This window comes from Nesoenas mayeri (assembly GCF_963082525.1).
Source record: "Nesoenas mayeri genome assembly, chromosome: 14".
Lineage (NCBI taxonomy): Eukaryota > Metazoa > Chordata > Aves > Columbiformes > Columbidae > Nesoenas > Nesoenas mayeri.
In genome coordinates this window covers 8706448-8733958 of record NC_137556.1, presented here as the reverse complement: position 1 = coordinate 8733958, position 27511 = coordinate 8706448, and the positions used below count along the sequence as shown (strand labels likewise).

General features: G+C 44.7%; 1 protein-coding gene across 1 annotated transcript in view; it reads right to left on the bottom strand.

Annotated features, from left to right (window-relative positions):
- The window catches only part of KLHL3 (kelch like family member 3), a 34570-nt gene extending 23900 nt beyond the window's left edge, over positions 1–10670 (bottom strand). Inside the window, exons 1-3 of the mRNA XM_080353551.1 lie at positions 10618–10670; positions 7640–7746; positions 2228–2349 (exon numbers count right to left, since the gene is read on the bottom strand). Of these exons, the coding sequence (XP_080209677.1) occupies positions 2228–2349; positions 7640–7746; positions 10618–10655 (267 nt within the window). The 5' untranslated portion in view covers positions 10656–10670. The remainder of the gene's footprint in view (positions 1–2227; positions 2350–7639; positions 7747–10617) is intronic.
- Between the last annotated feature and the right edge of the window lie 16841 nt (positions 10671–27511).

Below are 27511 nucleotides of genomic sequence, written 5' to 3'. Positions count from 1 at the left end.
TCTCTAGGGAAAGCTGAGGTGCAGAAGCACACTTCTAAAAGGAAATGCTACAGCTTCCAGCAAAGCTTTTTCTCCTCCTTTCTCAAGCCATTTTTTATTACAATTATTATGTCTGCAAAGCTGAGAGTTTCAACACCTCTTTCTTCCAGACAGCTGATTTGCAGCCATCTCCTCACTCTCCTTTCCATAGGAGCCAGTATACAAGAACAGCCGCACATGTGGTACATTCCACCTCATTCGTAGGAATTTAATTGTGAAATCAGGTTAATCACGACTTTTCCTGGGCAGTCATTACAACCCTAATGGTAATGACTTTCTTAATTGGGAAGGTTATTCTCAGGCTGCCTGCAAGTAAATAAGTGCCATCAGTAAGGATGGGTAGGACACACTGAAGAGGGACTGAATTCACTGCCTACAGCCTCAGGTGTCTTCACAGGACCTCCTAGGAGAACGAGAGGCTCCTCCCAAACCCCCTCTTCATTCAGCTCTGCTCAGGGACGTTCTGTTGAGCCTCTTCTCCATCTCTGGACTCTGCTCCCATTACCCTTCATCAAACCGGCAAGTTTGAAAAGAGCGTTGGAAAGTAAGAGGCAATACAGTCAATTCATCTGCAAAATCAAGACCTAACTGAAAAATTCAAGGAATTGATATGTTAAAACAGCCAGCTACTCCTTCCAGGTAGGGAACAGCAGGCCCTGTGCTCTGTTTGACACATATGAATATGGTTCCATTGAAGCCAGCCAGGGCTGCACACGAGCATCTGTCGACTTCCTCAAGTCACCCACTCCAGTTTTCCTTAGTTTTACAGAAACCACACAGCACAACTTTCTTCCCAACAAATTTATCAAGCTCCATTTCCAAATGAATGAAATCTTCTTGTCAAGCATATGGCTCTTGACAACTAACCTCAATGTGGGGTGCAACAGAAGAGGAGCAACAGAAGGCGGAGGGGACAGAAATCCCAAAGGTGGATTTTCCTGAGACTACAACATGACTGCAATGAAGACAGAAACTCCTCCTTGGCTCATGACTTCCAAACAAGTGGGAGGTTAAATCCCAAATGTGTGTTCAGAGGCAAAACACTGCTCAGCACCGGAGCCTTTCTATCATTCATCATCCCCAAGCCTTCCCATTATGGCATCTATATTGCCTTGAAATCTCACCCTGAAAATAAGGTTCCAATGCATAAAGCAGGACTGCATTTGTCGGGGCAATTCTCACCCTGATATTCACAATGGAGTTAGAAAAGAGTATTCACGACCACACGGGTGATGACTGGAACTGACTGAACAGGCTTGGCCCCTTGTACACACATCCTTCCTTACTTAAAAAAAACAAACACACACACACTGCTACGTGCAATGAAATGACAATCAGCTACAAAAATACATGCCTAGAAAAACAGTCTCATTTCCTGAACACCAGAACAAGCCACTCTCTCCAGCATCACGGACACAGCCTTGTTACCCTGACCGGTGTCCCAGCCACACTGAGGAAGACAAAGGACTTAAACAGCCACGTGCAAACAAGAACAGAGACCAACCAAAAAGCACATCTACACACGAGCTCCCAGCAACCCTTCCAGAAATCAGTGGCTAAGTGCACAGGCCTTTTCTTACTACAAAGACAAGGAAAGTCAAAGAAAAAGCTTTACCAGCAGCCACAGCCACGTGACACTGCAAAATACTCTCTTCCTGAGCATCCTGCTTTATCTGTAGGCTGCTTTTCAATTACTCTTTCCACTTCTGGACAAGTATTTACCTCAAAGAAAGTCAAGACTGAGTGCACAAACGCACAGAAAAAAAGAATGCCCTCATTTGAAAAAATACATTCCGCTCAAAGCTCTGCCAAACAACTCAAACTACCCAGAAGAATTTAAAAACTAACAGCCAGATTCCTCTGCCACGACCGTAAAACGTTTGACTTACTGCTGGTTTGAGTCTTTTTTGACCTTCGACAGACTGACCCACAAGTCAGCACAGCTTCTTGGAAGGTAAATGCCTGTTCTCATTATAAGAGCTCGACACAAAAGCTAAATGCAACATGACTTAAGCGTGAGGAAAGCAGCAAAGTGCCTCAAGACTAAACAGAAGCTGGAAGTAGCTCTTTTCAAGCTCAATCTCTTACTTTCTGCAGCCTGAAGATATCACTCGCCCCTATAGGACCTATGCCTTTGCTTTCAAGATTTTTACTTGGGTCTCCACAGGAGCTGCTCAACCAGACCTACCTGCACGTTCTCTTCTGTGACCTCGATCTCGGCGGTGTAGATGTAATCAATCAGCTTCCTCAGGGTCTGCCCATCAACATCTTTTATCTCAATCTTCTTGGCTTTACTTTCAGACATGTCTCCTGAAATTCATTTCAAAAGGACAGTTATACCTTGTTTTTCAGGACCCTGCTCCCCACATATCCAGCACATCCTGCCATGGTTCAACTGTATTCAAACACATAGAGGAGCTAAAAAAAATACCCGGTATGACCCTAAACCATGTCTCAGCACAGGGACAGACTCAAAGAGACTGTGGACAAAGTCTTGGGAGGCCTTTTTTTAAAAAAGATATGTATTTTATATATTAGGTTCTTTTAAATTATATATATGAGTACATGAGTAAGTTGCAACAGCCAAGTTAGGGTGCTTTGTGGTATACCCTACAATAAAGCAGGGCAGCATTACTCTCTTTAGGAAGAACCTGAAATCTGCTGAGGAAACCAAGTACACATGCCAGCAGCTATATCCAATGCACTGCAAGATTCTCTCCCAAATTACCCTGCTGTAACCTCACCACATGGTTACACCTGATGCAAAGCACCTGTGCAAAAAGATGAATTTCTCTTCTCTCACCTTCCCAACCTTGCACCCTAGAGACAAGGCACCATTTGCATCCAAACTGTGTCCCTTTTTCCAAACACATAACAAAAAAAGCACACAAAACTAGAGCAATAACTTGCCCTGTGGATACAGACATGAAACCCATACCTGTGTAAGAGCCTGTAGATGAACTGGTGCTTTACATACGCCTTCCCCATCACTGTTATGGCCAACGCTGTGCAGGCACCATATGCACAGACCTCGTGCATAACACGAGCCTGTCACAGCAAGAAAAGCATAACGTGGGGAGCAGGAGAAAGGGCTCCCTGGGGTCCCTTCCAGTGTCCACACACACTGTGACCTCACCCAGGTTTTAATCACCAAGATCTTGAGGAACCGCAGAAAAGAAAGAACAAACTCCCAAGCAAAAAGAAAACTATAAGAAAACAAAACAAAAACCACGAAGCTAAACAAAAGAGAGCGTGAAGAAATGCCAATTCCTAAACCTGGGCATGAATAATCACTACTCTACGAAATGTGGTGACTCAGTACTGCTGAGGGATTAAGAGGAAAAATAGTTCCTGCAGCCTATGCGAGAAGCAATTACAGCCTACGTCTCTGTGCGGTGCACAGCAAGATGTGGCCGGGCATGTTAAATGCACAGCACAGAGTCAGATGCTAAAGGGCATCCAAACTTGAGCAAAATCTGGATCCTAGAAACTGAACTTTGTGAGCTTCACTTATGCCAGTAAGGAGGTAAATAACAGGAGTGGGGTCAAATCAAAAGTATTAGGAAAGCTAACAACATCCCAAGGGAAATGCAGACTGCCACAAATTCAGTTTTTAAAATGAAATAATAAAATGCTACTCAGAGAAGCCCACGAATACAAATGTTTAAGTACAAAGGGATAAATGACCTACATTTGGGAGGCCTTCAAAGCACATAAAACTTTCTAATTGACAAATACATGTTGTCTCCTTCACACACTTGCTCCACACACCCCTTCCTCCCCACCTCCCAAAAAAAACCCAAAACCAAACCCCACCACTCTCCAGAGATGAGAGGGGGGCTTCTGAGAACAGGCCAGACCCCATCAGCCCACAATGGGGCTGGAGGTGCCTGTGAGGAGCACCCAGCTAAACCAGGAGGGACAACTGGAGCCCTGTGGCACCCACAGGGCACAGGGGAGGCTCAGACACACACCTGAAGGCGCATGCACAAATAGCTCAGAGGAACCGATTTGATAATATCATCTGTCTTTGTGGTGTTCATGTGACACAGGCAACAAAAATAAAGGCTGTGTGGGCTTCCACACCCACCAGCAAGCTGCCAGCCCTGCATGCAAACAGCCTCCGCTGCCTCTGCTCTGGGAACAGCCCAGTACACAATGAGAAAGAGGAATCTCACGCTGTACCCCACGGTTAGATGGGATCCAACCCCTCCAGCCACGCTGGCATGGTGGATCACGCACCACTTGCCAGAGGATGCTGCCCCAGATGCATCTAACACTTTGGAGCAAGGAAGAACCTGAAGACATCACAAGGGAACCAAGGCAGGGGCTGGTGCAGACCAGGAGCAGGCAATGAGCTGCCCCCTCCTCCACGCACAGAGCCATGGCAAATGCAGCTCTAAGGCACAGCTGTGGGAAGCAGAACGATGGGTCACTTCAGGCATCTCATCCAACCGCCCCTCAGGAAAAAAACAAACAAAAAAAACCACACACACAGAGCACCACACTTTAAAGCCCACAAAAACACACCTCTTAAGATGTCTTTCACGGGTCAGAGTCCAGCCTTACCAGACACCCTAACTGCAGAACAATTCATAGCACTAGCACCATCTCTCACACACAAGAGCTGTGCTAAGAAAGGGGATAGATACACTTCGCACATACCAGCCCTCGTGAAGGCAAGCTCTTCATGGATTACGCTCAACACCCGACAGTACTTCCTCCATTCCCCTCTCCTCTGTTGCTTTGTCGCAAGACAAACTACAGTCAAAACTGCAGCAGGTCGCAACACCTTGTTTACCCAGCACGGCAGCTTGCACTGCTGCCCACATTCTGCACTCTAGAGAGGTTTCCCAGCACACAGCTACAGCTCCTGCTCCTTCCCAAGTCAGACAGATGCACTGAAGTAGAACACACAAGTGCACTGGATAATAAAACCGCAGCCCCTTGTGCACAGGGCGAGTGCTTTGAAGCACGGTGTGAGACATGGAGGGAGGTTTGTGCACTGCTGCCTCCTACTTCAGCACTTCTGAGATTCCCCCGGGTATCTGGCAGGAACAATCCCAGCAGCATCACTGGAGTACCTGTTATCCTTTCTGAAACAATTGTGTTTTCTTCTAAACTGATGGCAATTACTGTGACCAATCATCCCCACAGAATTGTGCCAACAAGGACCAGCCACCATCCAAAATGCTCTAGAAAGCCAGTAAGGGAGAAGACACTCAGTTAGGAAGTGCTGGGTCTGGTCTCTCCTTCAGCAGCGGAAGATACAAACGGAATATGTGCCTGTTCATTTTAGGACTTCAAGGCTATTTCAAAGAGAAATGCCTAACCAGACAACACTAGGTGTCTTTGTGATGACACTGGGATCTTTCCTAAGTCAGTCAGAAGTCCAGTGTCAGGCTCAGCCTAACAGGATGGCGCCCGCACCGCGAGCATCAGGCAAAGGTGGATGAGCTGTGAGTCCCAGCTTGGTTCCCACTGTTCACAGCTTTACACTGAGTGTTCGCTATCGCATGGCTGCCGGCACTGCCAGGGGACCCCTCCAGCTCCCCACACCCGCAAAGAGCGGCTTCTCCAGCAGGGACTCAGCATGCACAAGCAGCTCCTGCCCAGTCCTGCAAACACCTGAGCGCACCAAGCCACAACAACCAAATAATGTTCAAGCTGTGATTTTAAAATCTCCCCCTACAGAGAGTGAACCACCACATAGGTGGAAGGACATCATGCACTCGGTCTTTGCAAGAGGGAAATCTAGATCTTAGAGATTTAGGACTAGCTGGATCGAAAGTGAAGGGAGAACTGGTCTTTGCCTGACCCAGTGCCCCTGGGACCTGTCAGGGGGAGGGGACCAGGGGCCACCAAGGCTGTCACCCAGCTCAGGTGAGCTGCCAAGCCAGGCACATGACGGCGGTTAGCTGATTACTGTTTAACTCACAGCGTGAGGGATTACATGGCCTGGAGAATTCCTGCAGGGAAACATGAGCAGCCCTGCACCCCCACCTTCCCACTCAGGTGACCTCTAAGGATCAGATGGTTTTTCCAATAACTTTTCTCTTTTAAACTTCTCATCAGGAATGAGCATCACAAGCACTGGCAAGTCCTCCCCAGGGTGTCCTGTGCAAACAGGTGCCTCTGAGCAGGGTTTGCTCCTCCACCTTGCCAGCACGGCCAATACCCACAGCAGTGCCAGTGCCCCAGAAAGCACCAATTCCCTCCACCTTATCTCACCACACTGATAAAGCCACCACGGTGAACCTCACATCTTGTCTCACATTCAGATGTCTGTTTAGACCTCATGTTTCCCTCCCTCTCCACTACAGAAGTGAAAAAGCTTCCAAAATAACAAGCTTTTTCCTGTGAAATGCTGTGTTCTGCTTCCAGTAAAACAAATAAAATTAGGTCTAACTACAAGGCTTTTAAAAGGAAGAAGCAGCCCCTACGCCATAGACAAAGGAACATGAAACAGGGGCAAAACCCCCAAACCTCATTTATGCTGAAGCTGAGGGATGGTAACAGCCATTCCCTAGAGCATACAAACAATTTTCTTTGTATTTGCTCAAGTCAGTTCCTATCCTGGAAAGCAGGACAAGGAAAAGGAAAAGAAGCTAAAGATCTCCTGACCAGGCTAATTTTACTAGAATGACTTAAACAAGTTGGCTATTCCTCTGCCTTGAGATTTTCAGGGCTTTTTTTGCTGCCCCACCTGGGCACAGCCTCCGAAGGGCACCTGCTGCAAGGATCGGGAGATCAGAACAAGAATTTTGCCCCCTTCTTCCTTGGCACTGAGTTTGCATCTGCCATTAGCAAAATATACCGGACTGCAGCAATGCACCCTGCAAAAAGCCAGGGCTGCTAAAACACACTGGGATCGAGAAAACAACAGCGCTATTTTGGGCAGCAGCAAAAAGTGCCAAGGGAGATTAAACATCCGTGACTGCAAATCAGCATTGGCAGGGCTGAGCCTTGAAACTACCACTTCTGTGCCAGCAACTTCTTTGATGTGCACCATGAACATTTAGGGCACTGCACACGTGCTTGATGTTAATGATGTGTTTGCATGACCCAAGGTCTTGTTAACGGGTTAAAAAAAAGAAAGAAAAAAAAAAAAAAAACAACCCAAAAAGCAGTGAGCCAAATCTCATAGTAACCTGCTTGTGACACGTTAGCCACTCACTCCACACTTACGCAACCACCCTAGACCCATATATTGTGCCTCAAGGAATCAGCCAAGGATGACCAACACCATCCATCAAGTGCAAAGTCCTGACCTAACCATACGTCTTAGAATCACAGAATGGTTTGGGTTGGAAGGGACCTTCATCCAGTCCAACCCCACTGCAACAAGCAGGGACATCTTCACCCAGATCAGGTTGCTCCAGCCTGGCCTGGGATGTCTCCAGGGATGGGGTATCCACCGCCTCCCTGGGCAACCTGGGCCACTGTTTTAACACCCATTCTTCTCCCAAGGAAACCCTTTCCCCTGAGGCCAGGCCCACTGCCTCTGCTGCAGCTCCTGCCAGAGACACAGCCAGAAGCCTCTGAGAGTTTGCAATGGCCCCTTCAACCCAAGTACAGTGTCTGGTGTCAAAAACGGTACCTGTAAACATTGCACAGAAATAAGGGCTGCAGGCTGCAAGGACCACACGGTGGGCTTCCATCTCCACACTTTCGGCCACAATCACCACATCACAGAGGAGCCGCTTGCTGGAGCAAACACCAGAAGAGACAAAGATCATTTCAGAACTCCTGGTCAGGCAAGAAGCTATGTTGCTATAGCCTGAAAAAGTAAGCAGAAGACCCATTGTTGCAGACAAGGCACCTGAGCTTCTGCCAAATCCCAGTGGAAGGTCCCCTAATCTTTCAGCTACCAAGTCCTACCAGTGTCTGCCTACAAAGCAAAGCCTGAACCCTCCTGATACTGCAGCCCTGCTTTTGGTTCTGCTTTCCCCATGCTGCCCAAGGAACGGATGGGTGAGGGGTTCCTTCCACCTCTCAAACAAGTAGGGCTCAGAGAAGGCGCAGAAGAGTTTAGGCACTAGCTGGATCCAAGCTCTAGTAGATCTATAAGGCAAGAATGAGCCACACAGGGAACATCAGCAGCACTTTCATCTTTCCACAGGGGAAAAAGCAGAGTGGAAAAATGAAGTTCTCTTTACTTCCATGTTTGGCATGAATGTGACCACCAAAACATCTCCCAATGCTGACCAGTGCAGAGGCTGCCCCAGCCAAGAAGACATCAATCCCTGGAGTTTATCCATGGACCTGAAGACTTCGCTTACCACATGAATTAGTCTGGGATTAAGAGTTGCTGAGATAAAGCCCAGCTTCCAAACAGAAACCAAAAAACTTCTGAGCTCCCCCACTGACTCATGGTACAGCTTTGGAAAAGTCACTTCATTAACTAGTGACCTTTTCTACCAGCCCCACGTACATCCTTTGAGGATTCATTAGTTAATGTTTGCAGAGGGCTTGGGAGATGCAGACAGCTAGGAGTGCTCAGCCTCCCAATGAGTTGGTTTAAGATGTTTGAGCATACAAATGCAAAATAAGGGTGTTCTTTTCAAATGTCAAGCCTGGGAAAGGATCAGTGTCTGTAAATCTAGATGTCGCCTTCTCTTCAGAAATGCTTATCACCACGCTGCACTTTGTCTTTAGGAAAACGCATAGCAAACAAACACACACAGAGCTCCTAATGGGCTAGGGATGGCTCCTCTTCTCCTCCATATATTGGAATACAGGAACAAAACTGTTTCTGAAATGGAGGGTTGTGGCTGGAAAACGGGGTTCTTCAGTAAGTAGGAACTGGCAGTCTCTGCTCTACATTCACCCCAGTTTGAAAGGGGTGATGGCAGTGAGAGGAGCTCTTTAAGAAGTCACTTAGCTTATGTGTAACATTCCCTGTTCAATTCCTCTTTGACTATATCTAAAGTACCACTCATGAAATTAACTACTTTTGAAAGCTAAAAGTTTCAAGTGAACAACATATAGCAAATAGGCTAGAGGCTTCGCAAGATTTTTCTAGACCCTCTGTATGAGGCTGCTGGATGCATCTGAATGGAGGCACTACTATTCAAGGTAGCTATTGAGGCTCCTTGTTGAGAGCTTAACTGATGGCAAGCTCAATGCACACACAATAGGCTGAGCACTGTATATGCCAGAACAGCAGCAGGAGCTGGACAAAAAGGAGTTCCCAGAGGAAGAAAGCACCAAACAGGTGCTCAAGGGCAGCTTTCAGTCTTCTATGTTTTGTCACTTTGGTATTGCACAAGACCTGACTAACTACAGGCACTAAGAAATATGGTCATCTCCAGCTAATCCCACTATGCTTCAATTAACAAAGGAATAATAGTAGTAAAACAGATTTGTGATTATAGCTGCACAAACCTCTGTTTTCATATCCTTTGCTCTCAGTACAAAGAACATACTAGAGGGATGTCAATAAAAATACACACAAGAAACACAACACATACTCTGCTTCATGTAATTGTTACAAGGGAAGGATATTTCTATTTTCTGTTCCTATATAACTGAGAATCACTGTCAGACATCTGTGGAAGGAGACATTTCTAATCTTTCTCTGCACTAAAGAATGTATATATTGGGAAGCTAGTTAATCCATAGAAGAGAGTTGGCTCCTACAGCATCTTCTGAGTGCTTTGAGCGTGCAGAAAGACTAAAGGGTGTTATGTGCTTTCATGATACCATCTGGATAGCAAGGGAGCACAGACATTCATGTACACAACACATGCACTTTCCATATGAATTATTTTAAAGATTTGGCTTCTAAGTCTTTATTTGAATGGTCAGAGACTCAAGTGAACTTGAAGAAATGCTGGTTGAACTTCTGTCTGGTTCATGGGACAACAACCACCAAGAAACAACTCCGGTTTAACCACTGTCACCGCACTGCTGATGTGATAACAGCAGCTCATGGATATTTTTTCAGCTTCCATTCTCCCTGTACCCACGCAGCTCTGTATAGAGACCAAGGTGCTCTCTCTTAACTAATATCAGGATTTTTAAATTTGCAAGTAGAGAGCTGACATTCTTCCTGAGTTGGTGGTTTGTTGGTTTTTTTTCCATCCCCTACTTTAGAGTGCTAAAGCCCAGACTGAGTGACAATCAGAGAATAAGAAAAGTACATTAATAATCTTTGGTCTGTAATTATGCGTAGGTGTCTTAATGTCTATAATGTTCTATTATTGGTTTTCAGACCATTAGCTGAGTTAAGAACATAGTTTACAGCTGAATTTGCTGTAAGTAATGGAAAAGGCTAAACGAATTATCATCTTTAAGTGAAGGCTATTTATTGCTCAAGTAATGTTTCTGAGCCATAGCTGGCTTCCTTCTACTGGCAAGACAGAGAGGTCTGAGAGCGGGAAGAGCAACCCATCACAAAAGGGCTATACTTTAGCTGTCTCTTCGTACTTGTTTATTAACAGCCTATGCACAACCATTAGCTGTGACAAAGATGGCACTTCCCTCACCTCCCCCAAAGCATCCCAGAGGCCTTTCTGTTCCAATCAGCACATTTCTGCCAAACCAGAGAGGGTGCCCATTAAGTCAAAAGTGTACCTCCGTAATTCATTCATGACCTTGAACGCCTTTCTCATGTGCGCAGGGTTGACAGTCACTGTGCGCTGGTCCTTTTCATCTTCAGCTGCCTCAGAGGATCGGGAACTCTGCTTAATGCTGAAAACAGGGAGAAGAAAGTTTGATTTGATGACACTTTAAAAAGAAGTATTCTAAAACTGCAACACAGGGTATTATGCATGGAGTTACTTGCATGTTTGTTAGTCAGCTCAGGCTCACCATATGAAGAGCAACATAAAATGCAGCTACTTCTGCATGGATGTTGAAAGCCAATCCAGCCCGCTTTTCAGCCAGCAGGGAAGACAAGGAAAAAGTGCCAAACACTCGTGGACAAAGCTCAGCCTTACGGGCTTCAGGCCAGGAAAGCAGTATAAGTTGAAATTCAAGCCAGAACATAATTGCTTCACTGAATAGAAATACACTTCAGCACTGGGAACTCCAACAGTGCCATGGATACTTTAACATCCATACAGAGAAAGAGAAGTTTAGTTTTCAGAGTCCCATGTGAAAAACACAAGCACACAATACATGGCTTGTATCTTCTTCTATAAAGGCAAGTAGAAAAGGACTATTAAAACTCTCTGCATAGCTTTCAAAGCATTAGTTTTACGGTGGTGACATCCCATTTCCATTTTAGAAAGACGTCTATTGAGTGCCACTGAAACGTATAGAAAGGATTATTAAACAGATCTTCCTACCAGACCCACTAGCTATGTAGGTAACATCAAACCAGACGCACTCAGTTCTGTGCTGTGTTTAACCAGGCCAACAGGTGCCTAAGGCACATACACGTCCTCATTACTTTGTTGGGAGCATTGGCTCTTTATACAGAATTGACACCAGGTCAATATCTCCACCTCCCAGATCTGAAAGTGTGTGAAATCACTGTGAGCTAAAGGTTTCCACCTATGAAAAAAGCAGCACTTAGAGCCAGGTCCCTGTTCTGCCCACACCCACAGCTCACCCCCCAAACCTGCCAGCAGGCAGAGGAGACAAATTGAAGAAGGTTGTCCATGTCAAAAGCCACTCCCAAGCAAACGGCAGACCTGCAGGTAACTCAAACACCTCCATGCACCAGGCTGGAGACCCTCTCAGAGCTCTCCTTCCAAAGGATCATCTCCCTCAGCTTCACATTTGTCCCTTCCTCCCTGCCACCTTTCTTAGTTGCACTCGTATCACAATAAAAAAAAAGGCTGAAACAGGTTAAACCAGTGGTCTGGGTCTGGGCAGCCCAGCATCCTGACTGCACTGGTGACCAGAAGATGATGTCTGAAGACGGGTACAAACCAGGGAAGCACGGAGGGATCCTTCCCCAGAACATCTGCCAGCCTCTGCTAAGATGTGCACACATGTACATATCTCTGCTCACACACAATGACTTTTCTTTTGCAAAACACAATTATTCACAGTTTACAACCCCTCGACTGTGTGAAGCCCTTGCTGAACATTACACCATGTCCATTGTTGCTCCCTGACTGGTGGCCATTACCGGCACTGTGTCCCTTGAGGCCATACGAAGCTTTGTCCCCCAGCTGTCCTCAGTGGGCTGCACTGTTGTCCTTCTAGAAACAAGATGCTGAACATCGGCCAAGCTGCCCACAGCTCGAATACATGCCTGCATACTGAGTGGCATCCAGCTTTGTGCCTGAGACAAAGGTTAATACCAAAAACCAGCCAAGCCCAATTCCGTCACTTTGCTGAGCAAGTGAAATATTTTCGGTCATAAGTGAAGCTGTGAGGCTGAGCAAAACATCACTCAGCACATGTCCCAAACAAGGGACACAGCTTCCCCAACTGCGTTACACTCATCATCCAATTAACTTAGTATGGTTGAATTAAAAGGGGAAAAAAAAGTACCTTTTGTTAAATGTTCTGTATTTAAGCATCTGGTATGAGGCAACCACACAAGCAGCTTTTCCGACCCCAAAGAGAACTGGACTCATTCTGTGTCACACGTTCATGGGTATGGAGCAGTGGTGGCACTCAACCCTTCCCCAGCCCTGCACACCCCAGCAAGGGAACCTCCTTGTTCAGGGAAACAGCCAAATTCAGCTAAGCTGTGTATCCCTCAAAAGCCCTGCTTGAAATCTTCAGCCAAATGAAGTTTGACCACAGCTTTCAACACCACAGGGCAAAGTCTTTCTTTTTAAACAGCTAAATGCAGAATGCCGGAGCCAAGAAGTGAAAAACGAGGCTCTGGATGTGCAAGTGACTTCACTGAACTTTGAGTCTCCAACGACAAAACATGTACAGGAAGCAAAGCAAACAAACAAACAAGAAATAAAAGGAAAAAACTAAAGTGAAACCAAAAGGTGGCGGCAGGGACAGCTGTACCCAGCGCTCCGGGGACAGGACAGCTGAACCACCACGGGACGCGGCTTCGGTCATCAGCAGAGACAGATCTCGCGGGATGCAAAATCAAGTGATGCGCACAAAAATCATGGGGCTTCTTTAATAAGAAAAAGCACACCGCTGAGATTTATTTATTAGAACTCCAGTGCCAGAGACCAAAGTTCCATCGTTTTCAAACTTTTCCGCTGGCAAAAGACACAGTTCAAAGGACACAGCAAGTTTCATTGAACACCAAAGTAAATGTCAGATCAACAAGCCTTCATAAAGCCTCAACTTCATAAAGCCAATATTTGTCTGTGTATTTTAAAAGCAAAAACGTTGCTTCAGAACTTCTGAAAAAGATCAATCTGTTCTTCCTAAAAAGCATGAAAAGTAACTTTTTAAAAAGCATCCTAAAAGACATCCTCAGCTTTACTAGCAGGGGTAGATTTCACATTTTGTCAAGGCTCACCATAAGAAAACACTGCAGATTGCCTGGTTAAAAACTTGTTTCAAAAAAATCAAGATACGCTATTTAAAGTTTCTCCAAATGACTCATATAAAAAACATATTTGAAAAATTAATGGCTAAGAGCCTTTAACTCATCTTGGAGACCGACTCAGCTTCCACAGAACTGTGTTCCAGTAATGCACGGAGGATGATTTTATCTGCGAGAAAGATTTCACACCCTCATGCACACACTCTCAGCGATCACTGACACATTTCCACCATAAGATGCAAGAACCTAAACGCTTCAAGCAAACACAACCTGCCACAAAGCAAAAACTACCCCGAGAAGACCAAAGCAGTGCACTGCATAGCTCTTCCCCGAGTTTTTTTCCCCACAACACTAAGAATGATTATGCTTATTACGCTGTTATTTTATTAACGGAGCAAAGCAAAGGAGGAAGAGAGTCCTCTGATCCAAGGCAATGGCTGAGACCACCCGGACATGCAGGAGCTCCTGCACCCCATGACCACAGAGACTTTCCCCCCAGCACCTTCACACTGGCACAGCTCGTGTCCTACCACACCAGCAGGACTCACAAGCGGCTGCCAGGAGCAATTTGTTCTATTCCTGCACTATCTGAGGCCACGCACCAAGCAAACGGACAGATGATTTAATTTCCCTGGGCCAGATGAACATCCCCATTAGGGACAGCAGGGTTCTCCTAAAATAGGCAAAGATGCCCTTACTTTCAGAGAGCGCCAACCCCATCACCATCTCCTGCATGGCCTTTCAATGCTGTCCCCAAATAAAACAAATGACCCCTGATTTGAGAGTCCCCAATTAAGCCAGCAAAGCTAACTACAGCCCTGTTTACACGTGTTCCTCCTCTCCAAGATGCACTAGCAGGGCTCGGCTCAAGCTACCCATGGGCTCCCAGCATAGCTCCTGCCCGAGCACGGCCACATACCAACCAACAAAAAGGTATTTTAAAAACCCATAACCCGCAGCTCTGCTGCACACATGCATCAACTATAAAGTTGGGTTGCCTTAGTTACCAGCAGTAATTACAGATGTCTTTGTAGATTACGTGAAAGAATAAAAGCCTGCCTTACAGCTAAACTGTCCCCTGGCAAGATTATTGCTGTGCAGAGCTGGTAAACCCCAGGAACAAAAATCTCAGCTCTGCCAAAACCAATTCTAGCACTGGCTTTACTGCAGCCAGGAGTTCACCCTAAAGGAGGGGCAGATCTCAAAGACTCTCTCCTTTGGAGCAGAGAAGGATGAGCTTCTGCACATGTTTCTGGGAGAAGAGCTGCTGGGCTCAGCTCCCAGCCTACCTGCGGCCACCACAAAGGTCCCTCTCACATGAGAGAGATGATGGGACCCCGAACATGTCCTGTCCAGCCCAGTTTCATGTGCCTGTGCAGCACTGGGGGTGTCTCTGGGAGCTTCTTTCACCTCCTGCCCGCACACCATGGTCTGCTCTCCTGGGTTGTCCCACAAGACTGTGGAGCTTCAGCCCCCACAAGGTTGACCAATGAGTCAGTGGGGCTTGGTGACCTGCCCTCCTGAGCATGGGCGATCCAACATCTCCGCCTGGCACTTCACATTCTTATATTAAAAGCGACATGCTCACCATAAATTTTCAAAGCCTCTGGATTTCTTGGTAGGATATGTTCAAATCATCACTGTAAAAAGCTAATTTTCAGTTTCTGAAAGGTTTGACATAGCTCTGATCTAAAAATTTCACAGATGCCCCACAGCAGTTACGTTCAAAACTTAAGGCTTATACTAAGATAAAGGGAGACCAAAATATTAATTTAGTCTTTGCAAAATGAAAACACATTTTACCTTAACTGGTGCAACTCTCTGTTTAGAATCAATGGCCAAAATCGTGGTGCAAATACATTATGCCCAACAGTTTTATTCCCTGAGTCAGGCAGACACAGTAAGAAGATGTCAGGGTAATGGCATGTTTGTAAAAATCTCAGTTTCTGAATTTGTCTTTAGGAATATAAAATAAAAAAAAAAAAGTAACTGAAGAAATCCAAATAATGAGATGGCTATTGAGAGGATTTCAGAGAAACATATCATTAAAATGATAGTATAATGGAAAGGATTATTTTTTAATAGCAATATTATTCTCCTATTTTGTTGATTTTTTCAGTGCCTACATCAACATGGAGACATTAGCTTAGGAAAAAAAAACCCCACACTACTGGTATACAATAGATCCTCAAAAGGATATTCATATCAAAGGAGACCTCAGGGGAAGAGTAGACTTCAGGAACTACTGAAAAGTCTTTGCTGACAGCAATGGAAACACCACAAAATAATTAAAATATTACAATACCATTTGCTTTTTTAAGGCAAATATTGTACTTCTCAAACAAATACTATGAAGAGACCAGCCCCTTCTAAAGATAAAGTTAAAATTACAGGGCTCTTAATTTTTCAACCACAAAAATAAAATAGTATTCCAGGTTTTTTTTTCCCCTCAAACATATCTTGCAAATTCAGAACCAGAGTATCATGCCCAATCCCACAGCATTACGTAATTTCTCCATAAAATGCAAGCACCTATCAGCTCAGTAGAGGTGAATGAAGATTCCAAAACAATTTGTTGCTAAACGTGAATGTTTCTGGCTAAATCTCCCTTGCCTTTGGCTGCTTCTGCCCATGTGCAATGACATGGGCACATGATACCGCTGAACAACTTGGATGTGCAAGTTATCAGGATATTTGAGTCCGGGCAGGCTGGGGACCAGAGTCAGAGGTGATGTGAGCACCAACAACGTGTTCCTCACTGACTACAAAAGTGGAAAAAGCAATAACATTAAAAACCAGGGGGAATTCTGCTGTCATGAAAGCCACTGGGTGTACAATTTGAAGCGTAATCTGCATGACATAGATCCGAGTCGGAATGTGGGACAAAACTACAAAAAAAAGGGAACAGAACCAGCCCAGGGTGCTCATCCACCACAGTCATTTTTCAAGACCTGCTCTCCAGGACTTGCTCAGGGCAGACAAAGCAGACCCAGCACAGTCCCACACAACGTGCCCTTTTGAACCAGAAAGCAGGTGAATATTTCCAGCTTTCCTTGCCAAGAGTCAAACCCCACATCGCTACCGCCCTCGACCAGTTCAGGACCGCTTTCCTCTTCCCGAAAACTAGAAATACGAGCAGCAATTTGGGTAATCATTCCTTACTTCCAGAGGCAGAGAACATGCTGATGGAGACAGTCCTTCATGCCCTAAAATCAGATGGTCTGGAAAGAAAGGATGAGGCAAAACAGTCCAGGTAGTTTCCCAGTAACTTTTTTACCACTGTATCCCCAGCAAAAGGCCTCCAGTCAAAATGTAACCATAAAAAAAGGTAATAAGTAATAGTGCCAAGGATGATCCCAACCTGGAGACTCAAAACAGCTCCATTTCCTCAAACAGTAAACTCATTTATATTAAGAAAAAAAGGAAAGCCCATTCCATGGGCTAGTATCTAGCATGACAATTGAAAATTTCAAGGCACTTGGAATTTATTAATATCTGGATTAATATCCAGAGGTGGCCATTCGCACCCTTATGGGAAACAGAAACCCTACAATGTAATTTAGAGAGGTGTGGCAAACCAGAAGTTTGTTTTGTGCAAAAAATTGTGAACCTTGAGCCACGTCAGGGTAGAAAGCTGCCCTTCAGAGCTTGGGAAGCAATTCCCACAGGGTGCTGTGAGTGTTTTCCCTCAGAGTAAAAATTTCCAGATTTTGGGGGTTGACTCCAGCTAAATTTTCCAATGTATCATGTTTAAACAAAACTTGTGTCAAGCCCTGATGATTAGTCCTACCAGCAGGTCAGGCCCCCGTCTCTGTTCTCCCACCCCCTGCAAGGTGACCAGCACAAAATGAAGCACTCAGAATATGCTGTTTTAAACGGAAAAGAAAAATCACCCCACAGCTTAATATTTAGTTTGAGGCAGTACAAGTGAGCTTCTGGTGTGCAAAGGGCACCCAGATAGCGTGGAGGAAGAATGAACGCAGCGCAGAAACACCAAACATCTCTCAGGCATCTGTGATGCCCGTGAGCAGCAATAACCTCTCTTATGCATTCAGGGGACATCAGGTCAACTCTGCAAGCACTTCTGCACACAAGCTGCCTTGCAGGATATACAGCATGTACGGCCCAGCTACCGTGTGAGGGAGACACAGGATCTCCTCTTGCCCACCGTAACAGCCATGCAGTGCACAGCTTCCACATACAGCTAAATGGACCCCTGAAGGCTTCGCAGATGTTCCAGATTTTCATTCGTTACTTAAAAAAGCACCAAATACCAGTGGGTATGTTTTCAACTGAATGCCACGGTCAGCAGCCAGAGGTTCAAGATCCAAGCAAGGCAGACACAAGCCCAGCGTTCTGCAAGGTGCAGCCTGTCGAAGGAGTGACCCTGCCCCACACCTTCTGAGCTTCATAAGCGACTGCAAAAAATACCCACTCGCCCAGCCTCCCTATTCATGTCTAAAACACATCCTACTGAAAAAACACTCCGTTCCTTCGGTTTGAGTATGCGAGGCAAAGCAGCCTCTCACCATGACATTGCAACATCTAGTAACAACACGGCAGGCGCTCATCGCAGAAGGTATGTGTGCAAGCAGGGAGGAATGAGGAGGAGGGGTCCCCGCAAGCCGCGTCCCGCATGCCTGCGCACAGCCACGGCGAGCGCTCCGGGGCACGGCACCCCCAGCCCGCATCCCTCCGGGCAGGCACCGCGCACCCCGACGAGCCGCAGCGGACACAAAGGCTCGGCGGCCGTACCCACCTCTCCTCCTCCATTGTGCGGCGCGGCGGGGGCCGGGGCGGGCAGCGGGGCCGGCTCAGCGCCCCAGGCCCCGCATGGCTGCGAGCGGCCGCCCCCGCCCCGGGCCGCTTCCTGCGGGAGCGGAGCGCTGCGTCCCCGGCGCGCCCGCCGCAGCGACTGCCGCCGCAGCCCGCGCCGCCTCCCGCCTCCTCCTCCTCGCAGCCTCCTCCCCTGGCGAGCTTGCGATCGTCTCCGGGCAACGGCAGCTGCGGAGGGCGGCCCCACTGCCCGGCCCGGCCCCCCGCCCCGCTCGGGAGGGCCCCGCTAAGCGCCGCTGGCCGCAACCCCCGATTACGGCAGCAAGGGACAAAATAGGTCAGTGCACCGCCCCGGGGCGTCCGAACAGCGGGAGCGGTGGTGGCGAGCGGGAATGCAGCGGGACAGGAGAGAGCTGGCACCCCGCGGGGAGCAGCGCTTGTGTCCCCGACAGCCCTCCATGGGCTGGCGAGATGCGGGTCCGGCCATCAGCACCACCGCCTCCGCAGCTCCAGAGTTGGGCGCTGGGCCGAATGGCCCATAAGTACTTTAATCATTGCAATCTGTAAGTCTAAAGAAAAGTTTCACCGGACTGAAAGTCCGCAGTGCCGACCAGGAGGTCAAGCCCGCGCACAGGGCAGCAGCGGGAGGGGACGAGGGGACCAGGGATGCTCAGACCTGTTGAGGAGGCAGAGGGTCCCAGCCCCCCGAGGGCTCCCCAATTCCCTCCACAGAGAGCAGCATCTAACCTCCAGTTCTGCATTTCATAAAAATCTTGCTGTCCTTCTGTACAATCTATCAGGCCAAGTACCTGCTGCCTAGGCAATATGGGTCTTTCTGAACTGCAGGTGCTATTTAGCTTGAAACATTAGACTAAATATTTGCCATTTTTGTTCAAATCAATAAAAATCCATGGAGTTCTACATAAAGATTATTTTCGTATTTTATTAAAAGATTTTCTCAATCTTATTCTGCAACGAGGCCCTAGACACTAATTACACCAAAGACAAGAAACATTTGCTTTCTTCATTACTCTTCCATTCACAAAATGTTCTTGTGCAATTAAAAGAGATAAAAGTGTCAAGAGATTTCTCTTGCAAAATGCCATTCCATCTCTTTTGTAAATAACATTACCTCATTCTTCTGCATTTCTCTTCAAACCATGTCCTCAGCCTAAATTTCATACATCTATTAAAATGTAGCAGCAATGACGACTGAACAGATGCTATTGCACCTTCCACATCAGAGTTTCAAAAGCTTGTTGAGAACTTTAACTAGTCATCACCCCCACTCTTCAGACAAGAAAACTTAACACACCTGGAAGTTAAAGGACTTTATCAAAGTTGCATGGGGATGGAGAGTTGAGAGTCCTGCTGTTTAAGCACCATTTGGCAGCCTCCGGATAAACAGAAGAAATACAGATAAAGCCATAAAGTCAAACCTCAGACAGGATTCAGGCAAAAGGAAGTGATTCCTGCATTTTCCTTTGAGAATCCTGTTAAACTCCTGGTTTACCACACCCAGATCCTCAAGTACTTCCCCAGTGTCCATTCGGTCTTAACACTCCTGATGCACAACACACAAAACTGCAAGATGCAAGAGCTCAAACCAGAGAAAAGGTAACTCTACTAAAAATACTAGATTTTATCTAGAAAACAAGGGCTGGAACTTGTTTCCTTTGAGTAAGGCCCACAGAAATCATAAAAAGTCCACATGTGAGAGCAGGTCCTGAAATTGCTGACAAGTACCTGTATATTTTTTATTAATACATAGTTTGTAAATAATATTTGGCTTTCATCATTTAAAAAACCCAACTATATCTCACTTTAGTCAATTGGGGCACCAGGCACATCATTTGAATCAAACCAGTAATACCTTCTTACACACTTTACCCCACCAGCATGTGGGGCTGGATTTTACAAATACCTACAGCAATTCATGGAACATTAAATCCCAGTGGTAGATAAGAGCAAACCAGTGACTAATCATTGCTGGGATGGGACAAAGGCATGTTCTAGTAATCAGAGATTATAGCAGCCTTGCAAAATAATCAGGACTGGGTAACAACCAGAAAATAGTGAAAGTTATCTACTAAAATAGCTGTCTTTGTGTCTCAGTGACTAACTGAAGCCACTGGGAGGTGACACTCGGGTACCACACTGACTCCCAGTGGACCCAGAGCACGAGGCTCCTTGGCAGAGGAGTCCTGAAGGTATCTGCTGCCTAACCACTGCTAATATTTGGAGCATGCCAAATTGCTTTCACATAACAAAACTAAAGCAGCAGCTGAAATTTAGCTATTAAAGCAACCTATAGGGATCCAAGTTACCACAAGGCTCAAAAGGAAGCTCTAGGAGACCTTCTAGGTAGGGACCTCCCCAGAGCTAGAAGAAGTGACATTTTGACAGCTGAAGCTTAAGAGATACAAGATTTCTGCTGGAGCCCTGTTTTCTGAATAATGGGATTTGTAAAGAGAGGGCTGGAGCATCCACCCCAGCACTCTCATCCCACCACCATCAGGCTCCCCAAGCAGAGATGCTGTAGAAGCACCAGCATTCCCAGCCCCCGGGACTGTTGCCCTCTGCTGGTAAATGTCCCGTTTTCACACCCTGCCACAGGCCAGCAAAATTAGAGCTTACAAAACAAGTTTTCCTTAAGGGATCAAGATTAACATAATCACCTGACCATAAATCACCATTCCTGTGAAAATAGTCGTTTTACTCCAATAATTTCATCATAATGATACCACCTTTAGAATAACAACCCCTGGCCATCTTCACCCTCAGGCTGGGATTTCTAGGGCATAAGCCATTCTATTGCTCACCCGACACAGCAGTAACAGATCAGCTGAAAATGTTCTTCCCACTCCTCCTCTTACTCTTTCCTGTAGCACAAGCAATTGATGTCACCCGGGGCCAGCTGTGTCAGAAGCGCAGATTTCCTGCCCTCTAGTCAGACTATGTATTTATCAGAAACTTGCTGGAAGATTTTCAGGTAGATTTTATGGTTTAGAATGGAGCATCCAAAAGGAAAAATGAACATTCAGAAGGCAAGCTGCAAAAAAAACTGTTGCGGGGACTGAAACAAAGGCAAAGGTCAATATTCGGATGCCTAAATACTATCAAGTCCCTCTGCATCTTAAGTCCTTATTTTTGACTCCCATTTCTGTCACCCACTGAAGAGTCCAGTTCTCACTACAGGTTGAACACACAGACTTGAGCAATGGTCCAAAATGTCCATTTTTTCCCCCCAAATTTTTACCTGTTAAGATATCATTTTAATGTGATTCTTTGTATTCATAACATGTCCCTTAATGCTACCGCTCTTACCTTCTGTAATAAGGGGGAACTACCCATATACTTCATAAAGATGTTGCACGGCTTAATTAATATTTGTATAACATAACTCACAGAAGAGCATAAACAAACGTACTCTCATTCAGGATCTTACCACCCCAACCCAGGTCTTTTTACTATTACTCCTTGTCCACTCATCACCTTGCTCTGTACTTGACATTTTTTAAAAAACATTTCATTTTATATTATTTGCAAAAGCCAAGAAACACAGCCTACCACTCTAGTGTAGTAACAACATGCTGCAACATTAACACAAAAGAGTAAATTGCACAGCTGCCACACATGAAAATTAAGGCAAGATTGTTTCTGCAGGCACATTATTTTACCTGAACAGCAAAAGCTGTCTCATGCAGCGTGTCTTCCTGGCAGATAACTGATTGTCCTTCATTATACAGCTTGGTGTTTTCTAGACAAACACTTTTTTGCTCAATCTCCATAGCATATTCAGAATGAGAACTGTATGTCAGGGGCTCAGCTTGGGTTTCTCTTCACTTACTGCACTTTTGTGAGGTGCTTTTCAGGGCTCAGCTTTCCCATCCTCTCTCTCCATGCAGAAGTGCACCCTGCGAGGGAGAAAGAAAACACTTTGAGAAGGCATTGGAGAGCATGTTGCACAAGCTCATTGCAACACTTTTGGCCACTAGCAATAAAACAAGCCCCGCTTTTCCTTCTAAAGATGATGTTTCTCTAGTACCTCTCAGCCGATTCCCTTGTACATGGAAAGTAAGCTCCCCAGTGCCACCAGATACATACGAACACATCCAAAATGTGTGGTGCCAATCCATCACCAAGCTCATGTCTCTAAGAGGCTTTAAAAGTACCATTGATACCACAGAGCAGAAACCCAAATTCTAGTTGCTGCTGGCTGAGTAAAAGAAAACCTCAACAACTTCTAAGCGATACCATTACAGAACAAAAAGCTTTCCTACATTTAAAATGGCAGGAAATGACAGATGGGCCTAAAGGGGAAAAAGGCACAGCAGTTCACACCAGCTTTACTTACTGCAAAGGCTGGAAACGCCCTTGTGCTCCTGGGGATCTCTCTTTATCAGGAGGATACATCTTCATGAAACTAGCAGTAGAAAGCTAGCAGTACTTCTCTTGCAGGATGCACTTCGCTACATGTCCAATGCAAGAGGCTTTAGCAATTGCAACTACAACCACCCTACAGTCCAGTAGTGATTTCAGGGGAAAAGTCCTGAACTTGCAATCAGAGAGGACTCAAAGGAGCTTTCTCCAGTAAACAGAGCATCAATATTCCAGCAGTGGTGGAAAGAAAACAACTAAACAAGCCCAAATGAAATCAAACAGTGAAGGACTTTGGCTGAACTTGTTAACCAGTAAGCTTAAAAGCTTGAAAAGGTACTGAGTAACCACACGGAGACAATTGGGAATCTAGCATCAGAAATCCTCTGATGCAGAAATCCTCTGCAACTCAGCCAGGGAGCAGTAAGAGAGCCCCAAACCAGAGGGCATCCCTTTGGAGGAGGGAGGAGACCTGGAAGATTAAATAGGAGCAAACAATTTCAAAACTCAGCCAATAGTGCTGTGGTTGTGTAAAACAGGGAGGTAAGCACAGCCTCCCCCCAGGGCCATGCCCAGCCCACCTTGTGAGACATTCATCAGGGTGTGTGGTTGAGAGAGGGAGGTTTTCCACTGAAACTGTGTTAGCATGCAGTAAAGAAAACAAGATTATTGATCCACAGAGAAAGAGAACAGGTAAAAAGAGCACGAACCTCCAACCCCAAATACTACTTGCGCATTTTATCCAGCATCGCTTTAATCCAAGCCTGCAGTGACTAGACCCATGCTTCCTTCCTCCAGGATTTTGTGGAAAGCAAAATTTCTTACAAAATAGAAAAAGCCCATTGTAAAACCACAAAAAGTTACAGAACTGGCAGAAAAGACTGATATGTTATTCATCTTTATACTGATTACAGACAGTGTATTTTCAGATGTGTAACTTTGCATGCCTTCCAATTCAAAACAGTATTCCCAGTGAGAAAAAGGTTTCTGTGAAACAAACTGGTTGGCAGTTGCACCGTATAAAGTAGCATTTGAGCAACCTAAGTATTTTCAGATACATCAGCTCATTGTGCTTCTACAGAATTTTTCTGCAATGTTCAGTGATTTGCACTATGATTGCAGTGAGCAAATGTGCATCTTGACACATTTCCAGTCAGAAACTTAATCCCTTTCTAAATTGGCATTGATTCCTTACTGCATTACAAATGAAAACTGGTAAGATTGTAATGAACATACTATATCAAAATTATATGTAGCTCTACATACTGTAGTTCCATTTTTATTTGAGGAAGAGTTCTTCCCAAATCTGTATAGTTTTTATTTGCTAAAGCATTCAGGAAGGAAACTGTATGCATCAGAATAAGAGGGTTAATATCCAGATGTCTCAGACAGATGGCATTATTAGTCTGACTGGGCTTGACATCTAGTTTTCAAAGTTAAGGAGCTTTGGTTACTTGGATGGCTGACAATCTGAGAATAGCCAGTGCTCTAAGCTGGATGCTGTCTATAATAGCAATAGACCATACCACAGCTTTGCCTAAAAAGTTAAACCACGATCAATCACACTGAGAAAGTACTTTAGAAAAAGCATCTTTTTGTTTAGGTATCTTACTGGCAAAGGCTGAACCAAGAACACAAAATAACATTTGAATATTTTTAATGCTTTTTTTTTTTTTTTTGCTACATTCTAGACCTGAAGTGATCCATCTTTTTAACTATAGATGGGAGAACTACAGGAAATAAAAGAATCTGAAGAACGCCTCTCTTCTCCAAACTACAGCTTTACAGCCATTGCTCTTTTAGTGTTCCCACTAACCATTTTCCCCACAGGATGGGTTACATGTTGTTAAAGGGAATATAGATATGATTAAAAGAATCTTGGGACCACATGAACAAAAGGTATCAGTTCAAAAGTGACCATATATTTCATCCCCTGTATATATAAGCAGAAATTGAGGTGAGTTCTGGAAGCAAAGAAGGCGAAGACTAGGATTTGTTAAGGAACATCAAGGAGGAAAGCACCCAACTCCATCAGCCTCTGTACAAGTCCTAAGACACAGGAAGATTACAGAAAATTCCTACGTAAAGATACATAGCAGAAAGCCTTTTACCTTCTTACAAGAAACGCACATTTGACACCTGTCAATAGTGGTACTTAAATTACATCAACTTCCATTTACCTTTAACGAGTGTTTATTTGTACTGTAATGTATCTGCGTACGTGTATACACACACCCCAGAAATAGTAGAGCAGTAATACTTCAATAGCAGAGCGAAAAAAAAGCCCATCAACAAAAGCAAAGTGCGCTTTTCCAGGCTGGCTTAGAACTCCTGATGGTGTGCTTGCATTCTGAAATACATTTTGAAGTGAAGCAGGGATGTAACTGTTTTATTCATTTAAGAAATAAAAAAATAACAAACAGAAAACTCATCTTTAAGAGATGCATACACCAGAGCTCAGAATTGGTCATGCAAAAAAATATTAAATAACACATTGTTTTGTAAACTGTACCTCTGGCTAAGGCGAAAGACTGAAATTTGGGGGAGGGTTACACTTTCAATCACCTAGTATTGACCCAAGGTATTATATATAGACATATAGTTTTAAAGACATCAGAAATGCCTTCTTCCTATGAAATAGCTTAGAAAGCAGAGGTACATAACAAATACAACGTAATGTGGTACAAACTGTTGATTACGTGATAAACACTAATCCATAATAGTTACTCCAGGACAAGCAATCCTTTTTAAAAGGCTTGGATAAGGTACCTTCTATTAGAAACCAAATCGTCCCACAGACTGCAGGAGCAAAAATCCCATTCTCACTAAATGCACTGTGATTTACTACACGCATCTCAGAAGCATGTCTTTCAGTTTTCTTTTTTAGAGATTCATTCACAATTTAAACCAAACTTTGGCATTTTAGAAAGAACACACTGAAGTACACAGAAAAAGAACCTGCTCTGTTTTCACCCTCGAATGGGAGGCTGGGGTCCTCAGCACCACCCCAGCTCAGACCCTTTTCAGCAGCAATAGCAATGCCATTAATTCAACAATAGTATCAGCTGACAGAGCAGGATAATAAACCAGTGTTCTGACCTTCACTATCCACTTAGGTTTTTCAATGCTAAACAAAAGCAAAATTTGCTTTATGGAAGGGATCTAAGTTAGTGCCGGCAGGGAAAGAACACCATAAAGCATTTGAGAACTTTACATTCCAATTTTAACCATTTTAAAATACTTCAGCTTCACTGTTCGTCAGGTATCTATGCACAGAGTATCCGATTCCAGCGCATCTCATGCCAGCAGCCCTGCCATGCACACCGCTGCCCTCCCAGCACATCTGCCCTTCTGGATGCACAGCTGGAAGTCTGGGAGCTGGTACTGCAGCTGCGCCACTTGCAACTGCTTCCAGACACAACAGAAACCCCAAATCTTGCTCCACTCAGAAAGTAAAGATTTTTTCCTTAAGTATACTACACAAGTATACTTGCAGGGCAAGGCGTAGATTTTATTTCACAAATGTGTCACAGCTGTAATACAGTCAGTGACCCACAGAGATTTACTGTGATCAAAGCTGTTTCAGCTGTTACTGCTGTTCTAAATTACCTTTTCATCACTCAATGTTAAACAAATCAGGTGCTTCTACTGAATTGTGCAAGTATCAATTCATTATGTATACAGGTGTTTAGCATGTTCCTTTTTAATGCAGTAGTCATCAGTATTATAAAAGTGTATGTTAGACTAATTTTACTAGCCAAATAAAATTTACAAGTCACAGAAGCTGCAGAATCAAGAACAAATTATACTTTAGAGTAGACATGAATACCCACTACTATTAAGAAACTGCACACATGACTACACACTGAGCTATACTGTAACACTGTAGTCTCTGAAAAGCTTTGTTTGGGGGAATTTATTTTCATGCAGATTACAAAAATAAAAATAACATCTGTGTTTTAAGAAAACTACTGTGCTTTTACTTTCATTATGTAATCCTGAATGTAAACTAATTGCTCTCACTTCCTCTTTCTCACAGGTGAAACCATCACAATTCAGCATTCATTCCTGAAGAAAAGGCCATGACATTGATGACATTAATTTCACACACATATACATCAGAACTAAACTACAAACTAAGGAGCAGAAAACTAAAGTTACTTTCTTTTTATTTCCGTGACCATCATGGAGCAACTGTGCAGCCACTAACTCCTTTATTTACACACCAGCTATATACTACTTCCTATTCAACTCTACATGCACAAATCCACCCAATGGTCAGAAAAATCATTAAATACATAAGTAAAGCTTTAGCAACAATCTCCTCTGTTTACTAGGAACTGTACTAAGAACATGTTTATATTCAAAGAGCGTCCCTGTGTTTTTAATACTATCGAGTACAGGTTTGCATCTCCTTCTGTATTCCACAGTACATCCAGGCATTATTGCGCCTTATTAAACAAACACACCAGCCTCTCAAATGTTACCTGCATGGTCACAAGGACATTCTTGCTACCAAGAGATGAGAGGTCACAGTAGAGCAAGTCTGAGCTACTCAAGATGCTCACCACACAACACAGTTAAACAGAAAACAATCTTTTAAGACAGATATTAGGTAGCATGTTCCTTAACATAGGGGCAATTCCTCAAATCTACTTTTTATGCTCCAAGACACCAGTCCTACAAGAGGGCTATTACGTACAGATAATCAAACAGCACATTTCAGTACAACAATTCTCAAAATCACGCTACAGCTCGGCAAAACCGCCAGATTTCACACACAAAGTCACTTCTTTAAAAAAGCCTACTTGTTTCGATAGTATCAACATATTCCTTCATGGCACATAACATGAGAAAATATCACAGAGCTACATTTAGTGCACAAATCTC